We start from the raw sequence: 24,731 nt of genomic DNA, 5'->3' as shown, positions 1-24,731 counted from the left end.
GTGATTGCTATAACATGCAGACCATCAAATGGTACCTAGGACATGGAGGGCTCCATAAATGTGTTGTATGATCACATATATAACTAAAATTAAACAATAAAAATAGATTTACCTTCTGAAAAAAATGAACAAACAGCTGTTAAAAGCAAGTTATTAAAATCTTAGCACAGTGACTTTCTCTCTGATATAACAACAATTATCTAACGGAACAGTGCCAGGCACATAGATAGGGAACCTCAACAATGTTAGTCATTTTTGTTACCTGTCTCTCTCCTCAGAAAGAGCTGTCCTCAGTATATCCACAGAGGCTGGATTAGTAGCTGGTGCACAGTAAGCTCTCAGTAAATGTTTGTGGAAGGAATGGTACCTCCAGCTGTTTGCAGCGGGTAAACAGAGCCCGAAGACTCTCGGCCAAAGTTACTCCAAAAGTTAAGGGCAAAGTCCGGCCCCGCCCCGCAGCATCCAGACTTCCGCGGGAGGGCTCGGTCCAACGAATTTAATCTCTTCACACAACTGTGTCAAATGAGGTCAAAGCCCTCGATTCTCCAGAAGAAAAAAAAAAAAAAAAAAAAAGGAAAAGCCAGACGCCATGCGCGGAAGGAAGGAGGAAGAGACCAAATCCCAAACAGCCGGTTTCCCTGACGCCCAACGAACAACTGCCGGCGCTGGGAACTGCCACGTGATCGGGGCGTCACGTGATCCGCGGACCAGCTGCTGCGCAGGCGCAATAGGCATCTTCCTGTCCTTTCAGAAATGGCGGCTCCGCTGGGAGGTATGTTCTCCGGGCAGCCACCCGGTGCTCCGCCCCCGCCGCCGGGACTCCCGGGCCAGGCCTCGCTTCTTCAGGCCGCGCCAGGTGCTCCGAGGTCTTCTCCGAGTACCTTGGTGGATGAGTTGGAGTCATCTTTCGAGGTAAGAGGAGACGTGGGGGCGGAGGGGCGCCTAGGTTCCCATCCTCCCTCCAGGCCTGAAATGTAAGCTGCGCATGCGTCAGCGATTCCCGCACCCCGCTTACCAACGGGGAAACTGGCTCAGAGCCTGTCAGTCACTTGCCTTCGTCTCCACAGTGAGTGGTGGCCAGTGTTCTACTCAGGGCTGCTGGCGGAGACGCGTAAACGAGACGTCTCTGGTGGCACGTGGGCTTGAAGTTTGCCCAGCCCCAACTTGAGGGCCCTTCCAGGTTCCCACCAACTGATCCCGTCCCACCCGGTTCCATTTCCCTGGAGCGCCCTTTCCCGCATCCCTGCGTGTTTAGTACGGGGGCGCCCCGTTACGCCGGCCACGTCCTGCGCCCTTCCCGCTGGGCCCCACCTCTCAGCGATGCTGAAGTAATGGGGCCCGTGGAACTGAAATGGACTTATTGAAAGGTGTGCGGAGCTCCATACTAGGGTCGAGGAAGGAGGGAAGCTGGGGGTTAAGGAGGGAGGGACCCTGGCAGAGATGACCCCAAATGGGAGTTTGGCCCAAGGAGGACCCTGGAGCCCCCAAATCCAACAGGAGTCATCATTCAAAATGTCCCGCGGAACGGGGAGTCTTTTTCTGATTTATTAAACGGTTACAGGGATTTGCCTGAGGGAATATTGTGATTTTTCTCTATTAAATCAAATGGTGGCAACTGCAGGCAGAAGGGCCCTCCCATCTCGTCAATGGCCTAAATCTGGGCCCAGGTCTACCTGCCTCATACCAAGGGCGTTTGCTTCGTGCTGGCAGGGCTCTGCTCTCCTGAGGTTGGAGGGTTCCTTTCTGACCCCTGGTCCCCCCACCTCCCATCCCGTTCTCTTTCTGGCCCCGCTGCTGTGTTAGGCCTTCTAAGGTCATAGAACTGCCTGGCTGAGTCACATACACAGCTGGATCGTGGTCCCTTTAGGGAGAACTCCTTCTTTGGGACTTGTTTTTCCACGTGAACCAACCTGGTTCTTCTCTTGGGCCCTCCAGTCCGTCATTAGCTCGAGTTTATTGAGCATCCACTTTGTGCCAAGCAGAATTCCTGCACTGGGCGCATAGTGAACAAGGCGGACCTCCCACCTGCTAGTAGGGGGCAGCAAATAATGGACTAAAAGCATGGATTAATGTCATCGAAAAACAATACTGCTGGGCTTGGTGATAGAGGGCAAACAGGAGGGATGGCACTTCAGAAGAGTAGAGGGAGAGGGTCTCTCTGAGGAGGTGATGGTTCACCTGAGTCCTGAATGGGTGGTGCGGGTCATGTGAGCATAGGAGGGAGCAGCTGTGGGTAGGACTGGAGTAGGGTTCCGGGCCCTGGTGTGGAATGAGATAGTGGGGAGAGGAGTGCGTGGCAGGAGAGAGAGCAGATGGGGTGCTGACAGATTCCAGCCGCCTCACCCACTGGCTCTTCCTCCGTGGGTCTAATGGAGTCAGTCAGTTTACTACATGTCTTCATTGGCATCATTGATGTCTTGTCGGGTGTGCAAACCAGATGCTATCAACTCATTGAATGACTTCAGGAGGAGCCATATCTTACCCTAAAGTAGGATTTTTGATGTGTGAATGACATTTTTTTTTCTTTTGTGATATGTTTTGGTCACACAGGCTTGCTTTGCTTCTCTGGTGAGTCAGGACTATGTCAATGGCACGGATCAGGAGGAAATTCGGACTGGTAAGCATGCCCTCTTTTTAGACCTGGTTCTGATGGCTGATTTTACACTTGATGTGTTCCAGTCCTGCTAGTACCCTCAGAGAACCTTTATGGGGAAGAAGACTTATGCAAATTGTTCGTATACTGCTGGTTCTCTGTTCCGTTTATTACTTGACATCTTGTGTCATTCATGGTGAACTTTTCATAGCGGCATTAGGACAAAGACCAATAGTGTGTACTGCTTTTAAAGTAAGTTTTGTTTAGTTTTTGAATAGGTGTAAGTAACAGTCTCTTGTGCTTCCTTCTCCTTGCCCAAGTTCTGTCCTCAGAGGTAACCAGTGGTTCTGGTTTCTTTGTACTATATTTTAAATGTTACGTTTTAATTGGAATCATGCTGGAACTCTGGATTGTTTTCCTTCAGAAGAAGTGTGCTGTAGTAGGTCTCTTATTCACCTGATAAAAGTACAAATTTATCTACTATCTAATGTTGGCTAACACATGGAAGGCTGGGGGGTCAATATCATTGCTGTGGCCAAATTTAAAATCCCAAATTACATCTAAGAGAAGGTGATGTTTTGATATTCTGACTGTTCATATGTGAGGGAGATTTTTATGTCGAATATTTTTCTTGATTTAATATTTCTTTTTTTTTAAGGTGTTGATCAGTGTATCCAGAAATTTCTGGATATTGCAAGACAAACAGAATGTTTTTTTCTACAAAAAAGATTGCAGTTATCTGTCCAGAAGCCAGAGCAGGTTATCAAAGAGGTATGAGCTCCGTTATCTCCTCAGCTTTAGGAAGAGCACATGTTGTCAGGGTTCCATCTCTGCTTTAAATGAAAACCCTTGTCCATTTGCTATAGTAGGACTTTACAGATTGAGTACGAATGTTGCGAGTTGTCAACGTTCATGACAACCTGGACAAGTAGTAGAGGAAAGGGGGTGGGGAATAGGGCTTCAAACAGAGCATTTTCATATGCTGGCTGTCATGGAAGATGTTTCTTAAAGGAAAGGTACTGTTGCTTGAAAAAGGTTGAAAAGCCAGTCATGGAACTCACTTTGGACAGGAGCTGCGATCTGTGCATCCCCAGGCACCTTACCCAGTGCCTGTACACAGGAAGGGCTTTGTCCAGCTTTGTTCAAGGAACCCAGAATTAGTGTTCCAGCCCCGGCTCCTCCCAGCTCAGGACTTCATCATCTCAGTCGTGTGAAGCGGGGGCATTTGAAGTGTGTGGGGGTTGCCAGGATGACTGGAGAGCTGCCGTGGCATTTCATGTGTTGGGCCAGGACCTGCCCCCTGCAGTGTGGAAGAGGGAAGAATCGTCCGCCCAACGGCCAGGGGTGCCTCTAATGAGAAACACTAAATTGAGATGAACGTTTTGTGGGCAGTGTTTGAAGTAACTACTTCCACAAGCTGACCAGTTAAAATATTTTTGTTCAGTATCCCTGTTGAGAAGGTGAATGGTGAGGTGATCCTCTCATAGTTCATTACATCAGATCAGTTCCTGATTTGAATACTTCAGTAGTAACATAGGGGTGTTCAAGGCCAGGTCTTTTTTTTTTTTAATATATTTTTATTGGTTTCAGAGAGGAAGGAAGAGGGAGAGAGAGATAGAAACATCCATAATGAGAGAGAATCATGGATCGGCTGCCTCCTGCAAGTCTCCCACTGGGGATCGAGCCCACAACCCTGGCATGTGCCCTTGACCAGAATCGAACCTGGGACCTTTCAGTTTGCAGGCCGACGCTCCATCCACTGAGCTAAACCGGCTAGGGCATCAAGGCTAGGTCTTGATAAAGAATTACAATGCTAGTATTCATTAGAAAAACTCTTGAAAAAGAGATCCTAACACTTCATAATATGAAATGTTAGAACAGCGATTGTGGATTCTTTTAAATAGTTGTTACCATGTGTTTCAGATTCTCACTGTTTTTTAGGTTCTCAGCAGTAGCCTTTGGACAGAAAGGTTGAACCAGGGTGGGAAAGAGATTGATTTCTTTTTGGCTGCTCTTTGATACTTTGGAATATTATAACTTGGGAATTACTTACTAAAAGAAAATGGATTAAAAATAAAAACTCTCCATGTTAGGCAGACATTTGCCATTGGAAGAGTTGCTTTGGGTTATTCAGATAGTGGAGCCAAGCAGCGTAATGATTGGGCTTAGTGTGGTTTAACGGATTTTCTTTGTTTTGAATTTACTTAGTGCTCTTAATTATTCAGGAACTGCATTTGCTTCTCACGAGGTTGCTCTGACTTGGTCACCTTCACTTGCAGGATGTCTCGGAGCTGCGGAACGAGCTGCAGCGGAAAGACGCTCTGGTCCAGAAGCACCTGACCAAGCTGCGGCATTGGCAGCAGGTGCTGGAGGACATCAACGGGCAGCACAAGAAGCCCGCCGACATCCCGCAGGGCTCCCTGGCCTACCTCGAGCAGGCGTCTGCTAACATCCCCGCGCCTATGAAGCAGAACTGAGTCAAAGCCGCAGGAAAGGGTCGCTTCTCGGTGGCATGACATTTTGGAAGAACTCTGCCAGAGAACGAGACGATCTTAGTTGCATGCTCCCACCTAAAATGTTCCCCGTTTTGTTTTTGTTTTTCTTGTTTTTTTTAAAAAATATATTTTATTGATTTTTTTACAGAGAAGAAGAGATAGGAATAGATAGTCAGAAACATTGATGAGAGAGAAATATCAGTCAACAGCCTCCTGCACACCACCCACTGGGGATGTGCCCGTAACCAAAGTACATGCCCTTGACCGGAATCGAACCTAGGACCTTTCAGTCCGCAGGCCAACGCTCTATCCACTGAGCCAAATCGGTCAGGGCTCCCCGTTTTTTATAAGCTCTTACTTTATAACTTTATAAAATGTTCATCACTTTGGTAAACCAAGTAAATATTCTTGTTTTTAGCAAAATTTAGACTGTTAGTGTGATGCCACTAACATTGCTTTTTATGTTTCTCTTTTTGCTTATTTTTTATGTTTGTGTAACTTTTAATCTGTTTGTGTTTCCAGTTTTAGATTAGTTTGTATCATGAGGGGAAAACTGTCTGGTCTGATCTGTGAATCAAAGGATGAGGATTTGGGTTGTAGACCTTTTATCTTAATTAACCCCCAGTGGCAGTAGGTAAAAATATGTAAATTTGCCACGTTTCTAGACTTTGAACTACCTCAAGAAGAGGAATCTAATACAGCAATGTTTGTAATGCGTCCAGAGCTCTCAGAATGAGATCTTTTGTAAATACTCGGAAAAGGATTGTCGTAGCCTAGGTTAGTGCAGTGATATTACAGTAGGATCCTTAAGTTGATGTTGACTTTTATTTGTGGTAAGTTTATATTTTGTGTGATGCTTGTGTACTTTTTGGGTTGGAAGGCTGCAGGAGGAGCAGTGACATGTAAATTTTGTCACATTCTGCAGTGAAGAATCAGTCTCAATAGCAGACCCTGTTCCCACTAGCACGATGGGCAGAGGTGAAGTGTGAGGGTTAGTCTCTTTTTGTTTTGAGTTTTGTTTGTGTTGTTTATGTTTTGCTTTTGTGGAGCAGAAATTTCCCATTAAGGAAGGTTCTTGCTAATGGGTGGTGTCGATTCCAGGGGACGGGGCCTCGGGGTGGGGAGCGGCCTGCAGGGTGACTGACCCTCGGTGACTTACTCTCCACAAAGAGCCTCAGCATTTGGGAAGGTGGTTTACCCTCTCGGTGGTCACACAGGCCAACACGATTCTTGATGGATCTGCTGCTGCTGAGAAATACAGACGGGTGCTGTGTCTGGCTGTCCCTGAACGAGGCTTTCCTTTCTGGGTTGTTTAGTCTCTGGCTGGATTACATCCCTTTACCCCAAACAAGCACCACTGTCTCCTGAAGAGGCAGTGCCTCTGGGGCTCGATATCTTGACTTGTTTTGTTTTTTCCAGCCTTGAAGGCCCCTCCCCATAAGCACTGACATCTGCTCGTGGTGCCTGGATGCTCCCTAAAGCCTCCAAATGCCCTCCCTGCCTTCCCCCTCCCCCCCCCCCCCCCCCCCCCCCAGGACACAGCACTTCCTGTCTCCTATCAGCCTTGCTTGGTGCTCTCTTGAGGGTTAGTAATTTGTATGTGTCTCTGTGCCCCTCATGAGAATTAGGCATTATTTTCCTCTGAACATACAGAGATCATGTATTATTGATCTCTTCTGCATAGAACTTACTACCCATTGTTGTTTGTGCATGTATGGTATACAGCTTGAGGCCACTTAGTCCCCTCACTGAACATGTGTGAGTTAAACAAAGCTTCAAAAAAAATTTTTGTTTCAGATAACATGACTTCAGGGTTGTTAACCTGGCCATCTCATGCTAATTAGAATCTCTGATTGGCAGCTTTGGATTTCTTCATTAAAAACCCAAATAAACTGATTTAGGCATCTTTCAATAATAAAGCGGTTCTTGGTGAAAAGTTCAGGAACTGTCCTTGGTGCTTAGTGAAAAGACTTTGAATTAATGTATATATCAGTTATTGCCATTTTTTATTAAGTTCAAAAAATTTCTAGCAAATAAATAATTTTTCAATCTTCTCTGTTTGTAAATATCATTTTCCTTTTAACGACATCTTGCTGGTTGGTTGATGATCATAGAAATCCCTCCTTCAATGAGAAATAAGCCATCAGCTGGGAGTTCCCTTGTCTCCTCACTCCCATGATGATAGAAGCTTGCAAAGACTTAGTTAACATGTATGTAATGATTGGGTAGGATCTAGAAATTTAACAAGATCTTTCACTCACCTGCAATAAGAAGGGAGTCCAAACAGATGCAGAGTCTTGAGTACAATCCTGTCCCTACAGCAGGTGTTGCACTGAGGTAGGGGACAGCAGAATGAAGGGAATCCTGCTTTGCTAGTCAGGAGCTGCAGGGTGGTGGGAAAAGATTTCAGTCAACAAAAGTAGAACTGGTTGCAGTGTTTAAAACAAGATATAAAGTCCTATAGTGCTCACTAAGCAGGAAGCAAAAGACAACTACAAAATACTTGATACTGAAAAATAACACGGCGTGCTACAGGTATGGTAACAAGTATTAGCAGTTAAAAAATCGGGGCCATGTGTTTTGATTAGATAGTAAATTTACCTTTAAGTTAGGAGTTTTGAGATGTAATGCATTTCTCTCAAAAGGACATAAGTATGCAAGAGGCCACTTTTTATTTGAAGATGATCCGATTGAGGTCAATGTGAACTTTCCATTTCCAAGTTCAGTCTTTATCAAATTTCACCCTTCTTTTGGAAAATCAATACAAGTCACAACCATTTTTATCACCCAGTTGTTTAAAGTTTTATTCAAAGAGCAAAGATTTGACAGTGCATAGAATAAACAACTGTTCGTGGGCCACCTTGCTGGGCCAGCACCAGAGGACTGAGAATACATTTTGCCCATTAAAAGATGTATTACGTTTTGTCAAATCACACTGCTCCTTCAGAGGGTCCAACAGTTCAGTGTGGGCTGAGCAAGGTCAGCACCGTGGATGGCCACGACCTGTCCCCTTTAACCTACCAAGCATCCATGCAACGGGGAAGCAATGCATCATGAGGCAAATGGCCCAAACCCAGAGACCAGAGGTTCAGTAGATCTTTGACTTGAAAGAACAGATAATCTAGAAACCTTCACAAATGGCCAAGTTGACATTGCAGATTGAAACAGAGGTATGGCGGGGCGGGGCTCAGTTATCCACAAATCCTGGCAGTGCTTAATTCGAATGTGTGATTGGGATCATTACCATAAGTTGCTTAATCCTCATAAAGCCCCATTTTGAGGTAGGTGTTATCCCTCTATTGGCTACTTCATGTCCAGAATTAGGAAGTCCAAGTGTCAAGGTCTTTGGCTGTTCGGTCCTAGTAGCTTCAATTTGCTTGTTTTGTGTTTAAATCGGCTTTCCTGGTTATTCGGACCTTTGTTTTATTCCTCTTCTTAATGAGGTTAGATGTGCATCTTAAATTATATCACTGACATAGAAACACTTTTCAAGTGGATTTGAGTTGCATCCTGGAAAATGAAATCCCGTTAAAAGTAGACTGCGGAAACCACAAAGCGGAGCGCAATCTATGGGCACAAAATACTACAGGCAGGTCATCAGTAACATTAACAACATTTTCCTATGATGTTTTCAGGTAACACGGGTTCCTTTTACCCTAACGTCAAGGATTTGTCATGAACGGTGCCACAATGAAACAGTATGAAATGTCAGTGCTGAAATTCGTTTAGCTATTGGATGCAAATCCTATTACAAAGCAGGTTATTTGGTTGATTGGTTTTGTGGTTCATTCCCTCAGTCAGATGTTTTAAAAGAAATGTTTTTCAAATGTCCTTTCTGTGATGGACCCCAAGGATCACTTTAGAAAGAAAAGTATTTGGTGAACCATTCCTGGTGGGCAGAGCCCTGTTTCTGCTGCACCTCTTTGGGTTGGGCTGTTTCACCATCTTGTGTCCTAAACAAAAAACAACAACAACAAGGATTAGATGGTTTTGAGGTTTTGAAAATTACTCAGAAAACATCTTAAGCCCTAACCGGTTTGGCTCAGTGGATAGAGCATCAGCCTGCGGACTCAAGGGTCCCAGGTTCCATTCCAGTCAAGGGCATGTACCTTGGTTGCGGGCACATCCCCAGTGGGGAGTGTGCAGGAGGCAGCTGATTGATGTTTCTCTCTCATCAATGTTTCTAACTCTATCCCTCTCCCTTCCTCTCTATAAAAAAAATCAATAAAATATATTTTAAAAAAAAAGAAAACATCTTAATACCCCACCATCTTTTCAGGGAAAGAGAACTGCTTCTTTACCCTTTCAAAAGTGCTGGAACGTGACTGGCCAACATTAGCATCTGGAAACCAGTTGTGAAGGTCAGGGGTTAAGGGAATGTCTAATTCCAGATTTGAAAACCAAAGGTTCTCCATTGTTTCACATAAGATCATGAGGCATATTTGCAACATTTATTCCAGGAACAAATATATATATATATATATATATATATATATATATATATATATATATATATATCCTATCTAATAATAGAGTAATATGCAAATTAGCCATCACTCCGCGACAAAAATGGCGGCCCCCATAGCCACAAGATGGCTGCCCCCAGTCACCTCAGAGCGGGGAAAGCAGGGCATGGCGGCTTCCGGATCGCGGCAGCCGGGAAGCCCCAGGCCCTGCAGACAGAGCGGGGAGAGCAGGGCATGGCGGCTTCTCGATCGCGGCAGCCGGGAAGCCCCAGGCCCTGCAGACAGAGCGGGGAGAGCAGGGCATGGCGGCTTCCCGATCGCAGCAGCCGGGAAGCCCCAGGCCCTGCAGACAGAGCGGGGAGAGCAGGGCATGGCGGCTTCCCGATCACGGCAGCCGGGAAGCCCCAGGCCCTGCAGACAGAGCGGGGAGAGCAGGGCATGGCGGCTTCCCGATCGCGGCAGCCGGGAAGCCCCAGGCCCTGCAGACAGAGAGGGGAAATGGCGGCTTCCGGATCACAGCAGCCGGGAAGCCCCAGGCCCTGCAGACAGAGCAGGGAGAGCAGGGCATGGCGGCTTCCCGATCGCGGCAGCCGGGAAGCCCCAGGCCCCGCAGACAGAGCGGGGAGAGCAGGGCATGGCGGCTTCCGGATCGCGGCAGCCGGGAAGCCCCAGGCCCTGCAGACAGAGCAGGGAGAACAGGGCATGGCGGCTTCCCGATCGCGGCAGCCGGGAAGCCCCAGGCCCCGCAGACAGAGCGGGGAGAGCAGGGCATGGCGGCTTCCGGATCGCGGCAGCCGGGAAGCCCCAGGCCCTGCAGACAGAGCGGGGAGAGCAGGGCATGGCGGCTTCCCGATCGCGGCAGCCGGGAAGCCCCAGGCCCTGCAGACAGAGCGGGGAGAGCAGGGCATGGCGGCTTCCGGATCGCGGCAGCCGGGAAGCCCCAGGCCCTGCAGACAGAGCGGGGAGAACGGCATGACAGCTTCCTGATGGCGGCCTCAGGCTCTGCAGACAGAGCCCCGAGAGGAGGGCATGGCGGCTTCCGGATCACGGCAGCCGGGAAGCCCTAGGCCTGCAGACAGAGCCCATAGAGCAGGGCATGGTGGCTTTCTTAGAGCAGAGGTGGCAGGAACACCCCAGGTCCAGCAGACAGAGCCCAGAAAGCAGGGCTTGGGGGCTTCCTTAGCAAGATGACAGTGGGAACACCCCCAGGCTCTGCAGACAGAGCCCAGACAGCAGGGCATGGGGACTTCATCTCCATGGCTGCAGGGAAACCTCCAGGCCCTGCAGAGAGCAGAGAACCATGGGGAGTGGGCCTAAGCCATCAGTAGACAACCCTGAGAGCTCCTGGATTGTAGAGGGTGCAGGTTGGGCTGAGGGACCTCCGTGCACGAATTTCGTGCACCGGGCCTCTAGTATATATATATATATATCCTCTCTAATAAAATGGTAATATGCAAATTAACCATCACTCCGCTACATAAGCCATGCCCACCAGCCAAGCCACGCCCACCAGCCAATCAGGGCGAGTATGCAAATTAACCCCAATCCAAGATGGCTACAGCCACAGAGAACAAGGTTTCCCAGGTAACAGAGCAAGCCAAGCTTTTCATAGCCGTTGCAGGCCTAAGCCTCCACTCAAGCTACAAAGTTTCAATTATAGAAGGTAAACAAATTCAAACAAATGGCGGCAGAATGGAGCTTGAGAGAGCAGGCCAGGGTTGCTGCCGGCAACAGGGGAAGCAAAGCTTTCCACACTCCCTGGCCGGGCTCACCCGCTTAAGGCAACAAAGTTTCAATTGTAGAAGGTGAATTAACTGCCACAGAAATGGCTGCCGCCCCAGGCTACAAAGTTTCAATTGTAGAAGGAAAATAAATTCCAGATACCAGGGCCTCCCCTTGGGTTGCCAGGAGGCATGGCCGGCCTACAAACCACCACAGGCCCCTCGCTCAGGCCACCCCACGCCCCAAGGGAACCCCACCCTGATCCGGGACACCCTTCAGGGCAAACCAGCTGGCCCCCACCTGTGCACCAGGCCTCTATCCTATCTAATAAAAGAGTAATATACAGATTGATCATCACTGAAACACACAATATAGCTGCCCCCATGTGGTCTAAGATCCTGCCCCCATGTGGACACAAGATGGCCACTACAAGATGGCCATCAGGAGAGGGCAGTTGGGAGGCACCCGGCCTGCAAGGGAGGGCAGTTGTGAGGGACCAGGCCTGCAAGGGAGGGCAGTTGGGAGGCACCAGGCTTGCAAGGGAGGGCAGTTGGAGGTGATCAACCCTGCAGGAGAGGGCAGTTAGGGGTGACCAGGCTGGCAGAGGAGGGAAGTTGGGGGCAAACAGGCTGGCAGGGGAGCAGTTAAGCATCAACCAGGCTGGCAGCGGAGTGGTTAGGGGGTGATCAGGCTGGCAGGCAGAAGCGGTTAGGGGCAATCAGGAAGGCAGGCAGGCAAGCAGTTGGGAGCCAGCAGTCCTGGATTGTAAGAGGGATGTCCGACTGCCTGTTTAGGCCTGATCCCACCAGGATCGGGCCTAAACGGGCAGTCGGACATCCCTCCAGGAGTCCCATATTGGAGAGGGTACAGGCTGGGCTGAGGGACAACCCCCTGCCGTGCACGAATTTCGTGCACCGGGCTTCTAGTATATATGTATATCCTAATATGAAAATAGACTGAACGGCCGAACAACCGAACAACCGGTCACTATGACATGTGCTGACCACCACGGGGCACACGCGGAACATGGTGGGCATCACCAGCTGGCAGCAGAGTGCGGAACATGGTGGGCATCAGCTGTGGCGGGATGGTGGAGCAAGTGAGGGGGGGTGCCAGACCAAGGCGGGGCACTGGCCACTATCGTTGGGGTGAGCCTCTGGTGGTTACTGAAAATTCTTTGCTCCCACGTGCCATGGTCCGACCCAGTGCTCACACCTGCTGCTAGTGCTGGAGCTGCTGCTTGCACCCACTGCCGGCGCCGGCCCCACTCACACCCGCTGCCGGCGCCCAGCACCGATCCCGATCTCTTAGAGCCATCAGCGGGTGCGAGCGGTGACTGCCTGTTCTGATCACCCCTGAAGGCTTCTCCACCTCCCCCTGCTCCTGAGGGGTGATTGTGGGCAGTAGCCACCGCTTGTACCCACTGACAGCGCTGGCCCTCGCACGTACTGCTGGCGCCAGCCACAATGGCTCCGCGCCATAAGCGGGTGCAAGCGTGGCCGGCGCCGTCAGCATGTGGGAACAGCGGCAGCAGGGTTAGGGCTGCCAGCAGACAGGAGCCGTGGTGTGGGAGGGGCCAGGCAGGGGCGCGAAGGATGGGCCAAGTCCCGCCCCTGTGCCCACCGCAGCCTCGCAGCCCATAGTTCCTTTCAAGGTACATGAATTCGTGCACTGGGCCCCTAGTTAATAAACCCCATAATAAAGGTAAAAGAGGAGCATTTGAGATCTTGCTCCCTGGCATATGTTGTCAGTTTGGTTCAAACAAACTCATAAAAATTCTCTACAGAGAAGAAAGAAATAAAAGAAGAAAGAAAGAAATGGTTGATCAACACAGCATTACAATTTATGGCTTTTTTAAAAGTTATCTACTGTGTTCCAGCATCACAATGAGGCTGTGAAATTAGCCTCATGAATTGAAAAGGGGAAATAGTTAACAAGCAAGTATGGTGTATACTGGATGAATGGTCTCTATCTGCAATTTTGGAGCTTCATATACAGCAACTAGAGGCCTGGTGCACAAATTCGTGCACATTGAAAGGAAATTAATTATAAGAAATATTTTAATATTGCTACTTGCCCTTTCTCCATAATAGAAGTGTCAACCAAATTCACGATAGACAATGACAGATGGAAACACATGCATGCGATTGGCGCCAGCGAGAGCTTTATATATATAGATAAACTTGCTTAATGAGACCTGCTTTCTGATTTAGCTAAACTCTTTCCAGCCCAGTGAAGCACCCCAACTTCTCTTTCAGGTAATTGTCAGCAACACAGCAGTAAATATCAAGATGAAGCAGATTATTATTGTAGATCATGCAGGAGAACAAAGGGTCAAATATTTAACTGCAGCAGTGTTTGACTATATTCTGCGCAGTGAGAAAACCTGAAGTCATTTTCAAGTTCCACCATTTCTTACTTCTTTTCAGTTGGGTCAAATTTCTAAGCTTTCTAAATCTTCACTTTCCAGCTAATGAAAAGAAAATAGGATTCCACCGAGTCTCCTATCTACTTACTCCAGGACTTCTGTGAGGATCAAATGAGATGAAGCATGGGAAAATGCTTCACAGACATTTGGTTAAAGTGTGAAATGTTTGTACCTGGCTATAAAGCAAGTCGTGTTCCCGGGCTGAAGAAACTCCAAGGAGGCTAGTTGCTAGGGAGAGGAAGCCGGGCGCTATGTGACATCATTACCCGGTGCCCATAGTGACCGTTTCCAGGCTAGGCTGGGCTGGGCTGTGGGCCACATTTTGCACCCTGGGGTCTCGGCAGCATTGGCTGCGATTTGGTGGGCTGTTCCTCCGGGGTGGTGGCGGGGCCTGTGTCCCACTTGGGGGAAGCTGAGTGTTGCTTTGTGGGCGCCAGGTCCGCAGTGCCGTTTCTCTGTAAATGGCCAGTGCGCATCATGGCAGCTCCTGCGCTGAGTGTCTGCCCCCTGGTGGTCAGTGCGTGTCATAGAAACTAGTCGGACGGTCGGACACTTAACATATTAGCTTTTTATATATATAGATGGGAAGATAGCCTTAAACAGAGGTATACAAGTATGAGATGAACCCGAGAGCTGGCTCTAGCAGTTAATACAGGGATGTGCTGGGGGCTCCAGGCCTAGGTTCCTTAGCTGTGAAACAAGGGCTGGACTCATTCAATGACTGATCACCAGGGGTTCCTTGCACCCCAACACTCATCAAGATGTATGCCGCTCCATTTGACCAAACAGCCGCGGGTAGGCAGGGCCTTAGGAAAAGGAACATTTTAGGAGTGGCCCTTTCTGAAATGCAAACTTCAAAGCCCAGAATTAAAAATGTTGCCTCTGAATGGATTCAATGCCTCTTGTCTAACCATGAAAAAAAAAGGGGCGGGGGGTGGGTGGAGGGGAGCTTCCTGGAATGTGGTACCAGGAATAGTCCCCCTTCTAAAGAATGGCACATTTCTCTGCTCTTACACAATCTTCCGTTTGGCGGGACTGCTGTTTTCCCAGGCAGGGTTTGACCTGCTGCTCTTTGTATCCGTCCCAGTGCCGGGGATTGCACAGGTGCCAGAACGGAATTCCAGTTTTCCTCCTATTACAGGAAAAGGAATCACAGCGCCTGCCCCTACCTGGTGGCCGCTTTCACATCTAGAGACTGGGTGGGCTTGTAAGGCCGGCCACCCCCGGGGCTTGGGTCCAAGCTGGGGGACTTAGTGATTGGCGGGGCGTTGATCCTGGAGCTCAGGTCACCGCTCAGAAAGTTCTTTGCATAGGAGGCGAGGTTGGGCACGCTGACCACTCGGCTGGGCACATCCTCCATCTTCTTTTTCTGATCGTGTTAAAGGACAGGCCTCTTAGCATCGCCCCAAAGAGGTGTTATTGTAAAAGTAAATAAGACCCACCCACCCGAAACCATGCGCGTGAGGAGGCAGTGCTTTTATTTACGTACTTCCATATTATTTTTCAGAGCATTTTCCCCTCTAATCTATTTTGTGTTTAAAAAACACACACATATGTCCACAATCTCTTATCTGAAATTCCTGGGGACAGATGTGTAATTCAAAGATCTTTGTTTCGATTTCAAAAGGCCACATAACACCCCCAGCAGGGGCTGGACCCATCTTGTCCTCAAATGCATGACTATTTCTGAAGTGAAACTTACATTTTGTCACAGTAAGAAGGATATATAAAAATCATAAATGATCTTATATCGGTTCAGCTGAGATTAGGTTTATTGTTCTGCGAGCTATTAAAAAATACTAATTTTTTTGAGCTTTTAGGATTTGTGATAGCAAATGAGAGATTTGGTGAATATTCTTATTGTAACAAATTCCATAAGTATATAAGGAAAAAAATGTTAAGAAGTGGAAGATTCCTGCTCTTCTCACCTTTCTTCCTATCACCAATTATTGTTAGCGCCACTATTAATAATGACACATTTATTTACAGAAAATTTGGAAAAGACAAAAAAAAAACATAAAAAATAAAAATACACATCGTCTTCCTAGCCAGATAGAAACACTGTTTAAGCACTTGGGTTCTTTTCTGTGGGTCTTAGTGAGCATCCTTTTGACTGTCTCCCAGTCGTTGGTAAATACGCTGCAGGTGCCTTAGGCAAACGAAACCAGTAGATCGTGCGATGTACCAAACCCAGCAGAACCGACCTACCTTCATGGAAGGGGTCAAATACCCTGGGTGCGGGTTGAAGGAGAAGGACCGATTCCGATGGGACATGGCGCTGGGGAATGCTGCGTAGTGAAATCTCCTCTCCTCCTGGCAAAACAGCACAACTGCGTCTAAATGAGCCTAACCACATGGCACTGGGTGGCTGTGTGAGGGTGGGAGACAGAGAGAAGGAACGTCCTGGGGAGGGAGGGAAGCCGGGGGGGGGGGGGGGGGGGGGAACCGAGCTGCCATCCAGGGAAGCTGGGAGGAAGCATCTTTACTCCTGGGGTCTTTGTGTCCCCATCCCCCCTCGTAAAGCAATGGGCCAGCTTATTTGGAATGCCTAGGGAGGTTAGAGATCCAGGTGCTCTCAGCCTCTGAGAAGGGTACTTGCAGACAGTTAACAATTAAGGTGCAGAGTGTTAATAAGGAGGCAAAGCAAGCAGACCCCCAGGTGCAATCCCTATCTGGCTAATGCTCTTAATGTGTGCCACTTTTTCTTGCCTTCTGCATTATCCTATATAATAAAAGCATAAAATGCAAATCGACTGAACAGCGGAACAACTGGTCGCTATGACACGCACTGACCACCAAGGGGCAGACACTCAACGCCGGAGCTGTCCCCTGGTGGTAAGTGCACTTGCACAGGAAGAGCGCGGCTCAGCTAGCAGCCAGGCTCACGGCTGGCAAGTGCCGTGGCGGTGGTGGGAGCTTCTCCCGCCTCTGCTACAGGCGGGCGGTAAGGAGCGAGGGGTCCCGGACTGCGAGAGCCCCAGACTGCAAGAGGGATGTCTGACATCCCCCGAGGGGTCCGGGACTGCAAGAGGGCTCAGGCCGGGCTGAGGGGCCCCCCCACTAGTGCACGAATCTTGTGCACCGGGCCTCTAGTTTTTAAATAAATGGTTACCAGGCCTTGGTGGGTGCCTGATACAAGAAGCAGAGAAGAAAACTTTTCTCTTTAAGGGCCCCGGGGGTGGCTTTGCTAACTGGAAAGCAGGTGGCCATTTTTACAGAAGATCGATATAGAGTAATTGGCTTGCTTGAATCTACTGAAATTCAAACGTAAGGCGAGCCATTCTAGATCTTCCCAAATTCTGTTGGCTAATAAAAAACAGAGTGATATCAGCCATGGGCAGATACTGTGGGGCCTGGGAGCAGAGAGACTTCTTTGCCTTCTATTTTCCTGTGTTAATTTTTTTAAGTGAGTATGAATTCTTGTGTACAATCGAAAAATAACCAAGGCTCTTTTGTAAGGTTGTTTTATGGTTATCAGCCTTGAAACTTGAGGTGCCCAGTGAAACGCCAGGTGCAAGTGAATGCCGCTTTCCCTCCCCCCTCCCCCCTCCTTCTTTCCCCTCCCCCCTCCCCCCAAGGAACTCCCAGGCACCCACGCAGGGCCCCCTGGTAGCCAACAGCCTCACCGTGAGCTGCTTGATGATCTCCTCTCTCTCCTTCAAGCGGGTCTGCAGGCGGCCTATGAGCTGCACGTCCTCCGGCCTGGACGCCCCCTTCCCTGGCTTCTCTCCAGACTCCTTCAGTCTGTTTCAAGCAGACATGCAGTGAGCCCCTCCCTGCGACTACTCAACCACGAGCAGGGAGAAGAGGTGATGGCGTGGTAGGGACGCCACTGGTGGTCAGCCTGGCCAGCCACTCTCTCTGTGCACAAAAGGGGAAACTGAGGCCCAGAGAGCTTGCCCAAGGTCACCCAGTGAGTTGGCTGCAGAGCTCGGGGTGCAGCCCAGGACCCCAACTCCCAGTGTGACCTTTGTCAGTCCCCTCAGGGCTGCACGGCCCAGGAACCAATGGTGAAGGTATGCACACAGATGCTGCCCTCAGTGGGGCTTCCAGAACCAGGGATGTTTGGGAGAGGAGGCCTCAGCAGGTAAGTGCCCCCACCTGGCAATGCCCAAGGCTCTGCTAATACCGATGTGGCTTTGGCGCCATCTGCTGGCCGACACGGTGTGTGGCATGTGCAGAGCAGTGAGGGCAGCTGGTACCCACAGCTCTTTCAGCCTGAAGCTCTTTCTGCCTGATTGCCCCTCCGACATCCCCTAAGGGGTCCCGGATTGCAAGAAGGTGCAGGCTACGCTGAGGGACCCTACCCATGCATGAATCCGTGCACCAGGCCTCTAGTCTGTCCATAGGAATAATAATTTCCACCTTGCAGGACTGCTGTGAAGATTAAATGAGATGACGTGTGTTGGAAGAGGGCCAATGCTAATAAGAAAGGTAGCCTTGATCCTTCTGATTTCTTCCCAGTGTGAGAACCAAACCAAGCCCATGAGGCAGTCTCGCTCCTCACCGATTCCCAGGGCCCTGCACGAAGGAGGACTGTAGTGTCATAACATGACAGGCGACCAACCATCCCAGTTCCTCCGGGGCTGAGGTGCTTCCTGGAACTCAGGGTTTCTCGTTTTAAAACTAGGAGAGTCCCCTCATAAAATGGCACCTCTACTCTTCCCCGCTAACGTGGGGCAGAGGCCTCACTTACTCGGTTTCCAGGGCAGCCAGCTGGGCCTGGAGCCGGGCTTGAGCGCTGCTGAAGTCGGCCACCATGGCCTGCATCTCCTTCCGATGTTCCTGGCGTAGCTTCTCCACCTCCCGGGCCTGCTGGGCTTGCTGGTCCTCCTCCAGCTGCCTGCAGTGGATGGAAGCACAACTGGGCTGACCCAGCTCTAGGGACCCACCTTTTGGGCACTGGGGTTTCCCCCCACTTCCGCTGGGTGGCCAGGTTTGGAGACAATGGGTCCAGGTAGGTTATGCATCTGAGGTCAGGACACCGTGGGAAGGAGCGTGTGAGGTGTGGGGTTCAGGATAAGCCCCCTTGGGGAGCCCCTTCTCAGCACTCCCACCCCAGCATTCCATGAGCGAGAAACCTCCTCATTCTGTGAAGAACAGCCTCCAGGGGGCAGGAGTCGGGGGCAGCTCTGGAGGGAAGCCCTGGGAAGCATTCCCTCTCGGGGCAGGTGGGGAGGCCTGGATGCAGAGCTTCTGAGGCAGAATTACTGACAGTTGGACTCCGAGACCTGGGAGATCCCCAGTCCAGGAGGAAAGGCGGGGTGGGTGGGGTCAGGAGAGCAGCGTGTAGAGCCAGGGTGCCATGTCCGTCTGCTGCCGCGTCCGTCACTTCCCATCTGTGTGGCCTTGGGCAAGGTATGCCCGGCTCAGTGTCTTCATCTGTTAAGTGGGGGCGACCACTGTGGCCACCTTACAGGGCTATTGCAGGAATGACCCTGTTCAGACATGTCCGGAACAGGTGTCTGTAGCCCAAAGCAGGTGTCCAGCCATCAGCCATCACTTTGCTTAAACCTAGGTGTGGGGCCCTACGGGGCCTACAGACAAGCCACAGGGGTGTGTCACGCTCAGAAAGTAGGCGCATGTGTTTGTGTGACTACATTCTTCTCCCAGGGGAGGGACCCCCGTTTTCCGAACTGGAGGGGGCTGTCCCCCAGAATGGTGAGGAGTCCTTACCCTGCTCCCACCTCCTTATTCAGTGTCGCGGGGCGAGTCCCTAACTGAAATGGAGGTGTCCCACCTTGGCCAGGTGGGCTCATAGCTGCTCTCAGATGAGCGTTTCACTGGCACAACTACTCTCACTGGAACAACTGCGATAAAACGGACAAAACCCTTGGAAGACAATGAACTGCCCAAGCTCCCTCGAGAAGAAACAGCCCGGAAAGTCGTACAGCTATTAATGAAGTTAAAATTGTACTCATGAACTTTCCGAGAAGAGGCGGGGAGGGGAGGGCTGTGAATTCAGGACTGATAAGGAGCTGTCCAATCGGGAGTAGGTAATGGTAATGCACAGTCTGTGAGTGCTCCCCCATGCCAGGGGCCTCTCACACACATTCCCCTGCCGTCCCAGCAGCCCTGCGAGGCGGTACCATCCCCACTACAGAAGAGGACAGTCTGGGAGAGGTCAGCGGACTCACCCAAACACAGCTGGTTAAGGGCCCACAGCTCTGTCTCCCTAAGGCTGGTTTTGAGGACACCTTTGGTATCGGTTAGGTCTGATTCCATGAATGCCCTGATTTGCAGAGGAATTGGGTTCCTGCCTCTATTTCAGGGCTAATCCCTGCGTCAAGGTGAAGTGCTAGCGGGTTAGGGAGTATTTTCTTTGGGAAGGTGCTCTGGGGGGATCCGAGGCTCCCCAAGCGGCCGTGGAGGGAGGGGAGGGAGGGAGGGAAGCTCTGAGGCCCGCAGACAGACCTGCGCTGGTCGCGGAGCTGCAGCGCCTCCTGCTGGTGCTGTTCCACCTCGGCCTGCAGCTGCCGCACCGTGTCCTTGAGCTGGGAGTTCTCCCAGAGGAGGCACCCCTCGCTGGGAGTCTGCTCAGCGGTGCCCTTCGGGGAGCCTGCGGGGCCCGCGCCGTCCCCGCCCTGGGGAGAAGGAAGCCAGGAGAGATGTTTTCAGGAGGCGCAAAGGCGGACACGGCCCAGATGCGCCCCTCCCAGCCTCCGGCCTCCACAGCAGCGGGGAGCCACGGAGGGAGGGCGATGTGCCAATGCACTTTGTGAGTTCCTGAAGCAGGGCTGGGGCGAGAGGCCTGCGCTCCTAGGAGCTCACTGTGCTGCCCGGCTCGGTGGGAATCACGGATGAGCAAGCAGGGGCCCATGGCCATGTCTGACCAGGACGCTCATGGAGAGTGGGCTCTGAGCTGGGGTGAGCAGGGAGGTCTAGACGGGGAGAGGAGCTCAGAGACATAGCCCTGCAGACCCGAAGGCGGGGAGGGGAGGGGAAGGGCGCAGACTGGCCGCCTCTAAGCCCTGACTGATACCAGCACCCTGAGAGGCTGCTGTGTCTGAATTAAAAACAACATGTAGAACTCGAAGCCTGTGTTTTGCTTTGCAAAGAGGGGAGTCTGCAGGGTCGCCAGAGACCCCCTAGCGGAAACAGAAGGGTCCTCCCCATTTCAGACAAGTACCCGGCCTCTCCTTTAGGAGTTTCCGGTAGCCTTCACCGCTTGGAGAGGGCTGGGGTGGGGGCCAGGGCGCTGACCTCTGTGGTGCTGGCGTGGCCCTCGCTGTCCCCTGCACACGGGGTGATGGGCTGCCGCCTGTCAGAGCTGCCCAGGGCCCTCAGCTCGGCCTGCAACGCCTCCAAGTCCTTCTGGTGCTCAGAGCAGGCGGCCTTCTGCGCCCACAGCTCCTGCCTGAGGGACTCTGCAGAGGAAGAGCAGCAAAGGTCAGGTGTGCGCAGTGAAGGTCCGTGAAGGTCAGGGGCACTCAGCAAAGGTCAGGCGCACGGGGAGGCTGACGACTGTCCTGGGGTAGGCGCTGCGGAAGGCTTTGGGTCAAGTTCTCCAAACTTATTTCACGATGACAGTAACAGGAGTTCCATTTGCGGCGCTAAACCCCGGCGAACTGTTCACGGAAGCCCTACAACCATCCTATCCAGCACTACCCCTCCCCTTTTTATGGTGTGGAAGCTGGGCCTCAGAGAGGTTGAGCGAGGAGCCCAGAGCCACACAGCGAGGAAGTTGTGGAGTCAGGATTCCACGTGTCCCGTGGTTCTTCCCTCTGCACCACCTCGGAGACACTGCCGGGTGTTAGGAAGGTGGCGGGTTCGGGCGGGGCAGCCTGAACCAGCACTGAGCCCCGAGGCAACGCTGGGCCTCAGCCCCAAGTCCACGGACCAAGAGGAGGACAGGGAGTTATCAATGACCAGGGGCCTCTTCTGGGGTTGCAGGTCGCCAAGTCTGAAACTTTGACATTTATGCCAACACTTAAGGGGATAGAACATGGGTTCCCCTTCCTCTGGGTGTCAGGTCTTGGCTGGGATGTGGGGGCAAGAGATGGCACATTATCCCAACAGAACCAAGTAAAACCAGAACCACCCGAAGAAACAGACATGCCCTCCTCCACTCAGGGCAGGCACAGCCAGGAACTCCCATGTCTCCCCTGAGGGTGCTGGTTTCTAGGGGTGCGCTGCTGTGATTGAAAGTCAAAGGAAGCAATCCTTTCCAAATGACTATTTTTGGATAGAGTGCACGCTATTCAGTGACCTATTTATTTTTTTAAAAAGAAGGTAATTTTTAAGGACTAGCAAATTTAATACTTTTCTGTTATGCACTTTTGAGACTATATTTTAGTTATTGCAAGTGACTTTTGAAATATTGTTCCAATAACTCCATAATCTATAAGATAAGCACCGGCATGGGCCTCAGTACATAGCAAGTGCTCAGCATAAACTTGTGAAATAAACGAATGATGTTTAGAATGAAAGTCAATGATATTGTGAAAGTGTATTAGTTGTGAAAGGTTTCCCGTATGCCTACTAAGCGTCTCTCAAAGGTATAGTATATTAAACACATATAAGAGCTTAATATATTCTGATGACATTATGCTGAAAAACTTACCTGGTCATGTTTTCTCCTCAATAGAATTTTAATAAAGCAACTTCTATAGCTTTTCTTAAAAGAAAAAAAATCCAGACACTGCCCCATTTTTTGAAATCCATTATCACAAAACGGCAATAAAACCCTTTAGCAAAGCATGAACTGTAGTGTATTCATTACCTTCCCCTCTTCTCCCACCCCTCACCCAACCATCCACTTATTCATCCATCCATCTGCCCATCCATCCATCCGTCTATAAACCCAGTTATCCATCTATCTGTCCGTCTGTCCATCTATCCCCCACCCATCCATCCATAGATCCACTCATCCATCCATCCACCCACCTATCCAGCATGTCTGGGTCCCCACCCCAGTGTATCACTCACCCTCTCACCCCTCGCCCACTGACCTCTACTGCAGGCCAGGTGTGTCTCACACAGACAGGGAAGGCCTCAGCCCCCCAAGTTTGCAGAAATCTTCAGAATGGAATGAGAGGTTGAGGCAATCCCAGAAAGTCCAGATATGTTCAATAACCATGAGAATGATCATTCACTGGGCTCATGCTGTATGTTAGGTGTTCTATATGTAATATCTCACCAAATCCACATTACACCCCTCTGAGGTAGGGCAATGGTAACTCCATTTTATGAAAAAGGAAGATGAGGCTGAGGGCGACCCACCCCAGGTCCCCAGGTCCCCAGGTCTCACAATAGCTACTGGCAGAGCCAGGAGAGTTGCCCTGGCCTGTGTGCCTCCTCCACCCCCTCGTACCACGCCCCCCCCCCCGGCCTCCCGCTGCCCCTGGCTCCCCATGCGGACCCCTTAGGGGTGTGGCTGGTGTGTACCTAGCAGCAGAGCCTGCTGAGCCTGCATCCTCGCCTGCTCCCCCTGGACCTCTTGTCGGACCTTCTCCTCCAAGGCCTGGCGCTCCAGCCGGAGTGCCTGCTGCTGGATCTGGAGGCCGTGGCCGGATTCCTTTTCCAAGAGCTCTTCTGTGGCCTGTGGGGAAAAGCGGGAGGAAGGAAGCATAACATTGGGCACAGCAGGGGGGACCTGTCCCGTCTGCCAAGTTCCTCCTCCGAGCTGGCACCGGCTGAGCACTCACCACTCCCTGGTGGGGGGCGTACCAGTCTCCTCTCCAACCTGCCTGGGATGGCAGCGATGGCCTGGCCCAGCAGCCATTCTGGACCATGTGAGCCCCACCCTGGTGCACAGCTGATTGGACTAGAGGGCCCCTGTTCCAAGCCGGACCGGTCAATGGGAATTTGGTGTTAGGAGGCAGGAGGAGAGAGAACAAGAGAAAGAAACACACACACACTGACTAGATGCCTTCAAAGTTGACAATCTCAGGAAAACAGCCCCACCAGCACCTGATGTGAGGACTTCTGCCCTCCAGAACCGTAGGATAAGAGCGGTATTGTGCTAAGCCACCCCGTTTGTGGTCATTTGTTACAGCAGCAATAGGAGACCAGTGGAGTTTCTTTCTCTTTTTGTGGCAACAGAGAGTTCCAGCTAATACGTTTTAAAATGAGAAACTGAGGCTAGAAGAGATAAATTCGCGTTTCCAAGGTCACATAGAAAAGATGCAGGACTCCTCATCCCCCCGGCCTCTCCTTTTCTTTTTACAGAGGAGGACACGGACTCAGGAAGGTGAGGTGGCCTGACTGAAGATAGGTGGGCGGGGTGGTGGAGCAGGACATGGTGGAGGCAGGAGGGGTAGCCATGGGCTGCAGTGTCCACTCCCTCATGCAGCCTCTGGGAAAAGTGAGAAACGGGATTTCACCAAACGCACGAGGCTCCCCTGAGAGGGGCCAGAGCCCTCCTGGAGCCTGAGCCAGCTGACTGAGTGCCGCAGCGCCTGGCTTTGCCCATCCCGAGCAAATGGGGAGACGCGGTCTTACTCCTCCCAGGGGAGACTCGGTCCTCTGGGGTGAGTTTACTGAATAAGGCAACAAAGACTCCCACTATTCAAACTCCGATTGTTCCTCCTCTTGCTGCAAGACTCACAGGACTCCAACTGGTGACATTCCCATCCCCTTTGAAACAGGAATGGAGAGGTGGAAGCAAAGCTTTGCAAAAGACCTTGTTGGACAAGCTGATGACGGCAGCTCGCTGGTGGAGGCCATCTCTGGGCTGTGTGAGCCAGAGCTGGTCCCCAGTTACTGGAGAAGCAGGAAGAAGCCTCCACAGTACAGGTGAGCCCAGGTGGGTGGTGGGAAAAGCCCCGGCCAGTGTGGCTTTCGGGCTCAAAGGCTTGGAGAGAGAAAGAGCTGACGTGCAAATTGACACACAAGACAAGAAAAATTAATTTTGAAATGATGGGGGGAAGCCAGGGAAAAGCTTAACTGTAGTAGTTAAGTTCCACTGAGTCTCTGTTCCCAGCTGCCTTTTATTTACTAGAAGACACCATTGCCTTTCAGGAATGCAAACAGACATATCAATGGTAATGTTTAGTCATCAGTAAGATTATCAGGTTAGGGGGGAG

General features: G+C 50.8%; 2 protein-coding genes across 2 annotated transcripts in view; one reads left to right on the top strand and one right to left on the bottom strand.

Moving 5' to 3' along the window:
• Positions 1 to 724: 724 nt before the first annotated feature.
• On the top strand, positions 725 to 7,142 carry MED28 (mediator complex subunit 28). Its single transcript, XM_079771070.1, has 4 exons — positions 725 to 912; positions 2,551 to 2,617; positions 3,252 to 3,364; positions 4,873 to 7,142. The coding sequence occupies exons 1-4, from the start codon at positions 754 to 756 to the stop codon at positions 5,068 to 5,070; spliced, it is 537 nt and encodes a 178-aa protein (XP_079627196.1). The 5' UTR covers positions 725 to 753; the 3' UTR covers positions 5,071 to 7,142.
• Positions 7,143 to 7,272: 130 nt separating this feature from the next.
• FAM184B (family with sequence similarity 184 member B) overlaps positions 7,273 to 24,731 on the bottom strand; it is a gene marked incomplete at its 5' end in the record, with an annotated part of 65,812 nt that continues 48,353 nt past the window's right edge. The window contains 8 exons of the mRNA XM_079765006.1: positions 7,273 to 9,041; positions 14,874 to 15,073; positions 15,913 to 16,017; positions 17,331 to 17,448; positions 18,401 to 18,547; positions 20,119 to 20,288; positions 20,908 to 21,071; positions 23,092 to 23,245. Of these exons, the coding sequence (XP_079621132.1) occupies positions 8,948 to 9,041; positions 14,874 to 15,073; positions 15,913 to 16,017; positions 17,331 to 17,448; positions 18,401 to 18,547; positions 20,119 to 20,288; positions 20,908 to 21,071; positions 23,092 to 23,245 (1,152 nt within the window). The 3' untranslated portion in view covers positions 7,273 to 8,947. The remainder of the gene's footprint in view (positions 9,042 to 14,873; positions 15,074 to 15,912; positions 16,018 to 17,330; positions 17,449 to 18,400; positions 18,548 to 20,118; positions 20,289 to 20,907; positions 21,072 to 23,091; positions 23,246 to 24,731) is intronic.

Source organism: Cnephaeus nilssonii (assembly GCF_951640355.1).
Source record: "Cnephaeus nilssonii genome assembly, chromosome: 1".
Lineage (NCBI taxonomy): Eukaryota > Metazoa > Chordata > Mammalia > Chiroptera > Vespertilionidae > Cnephaeus > Cnephaeus nilssonii.
Note: the sequence above shows the minus strand (reverse complement) of the source record. Positions and strands in the feature narration are given on the sequence as shown.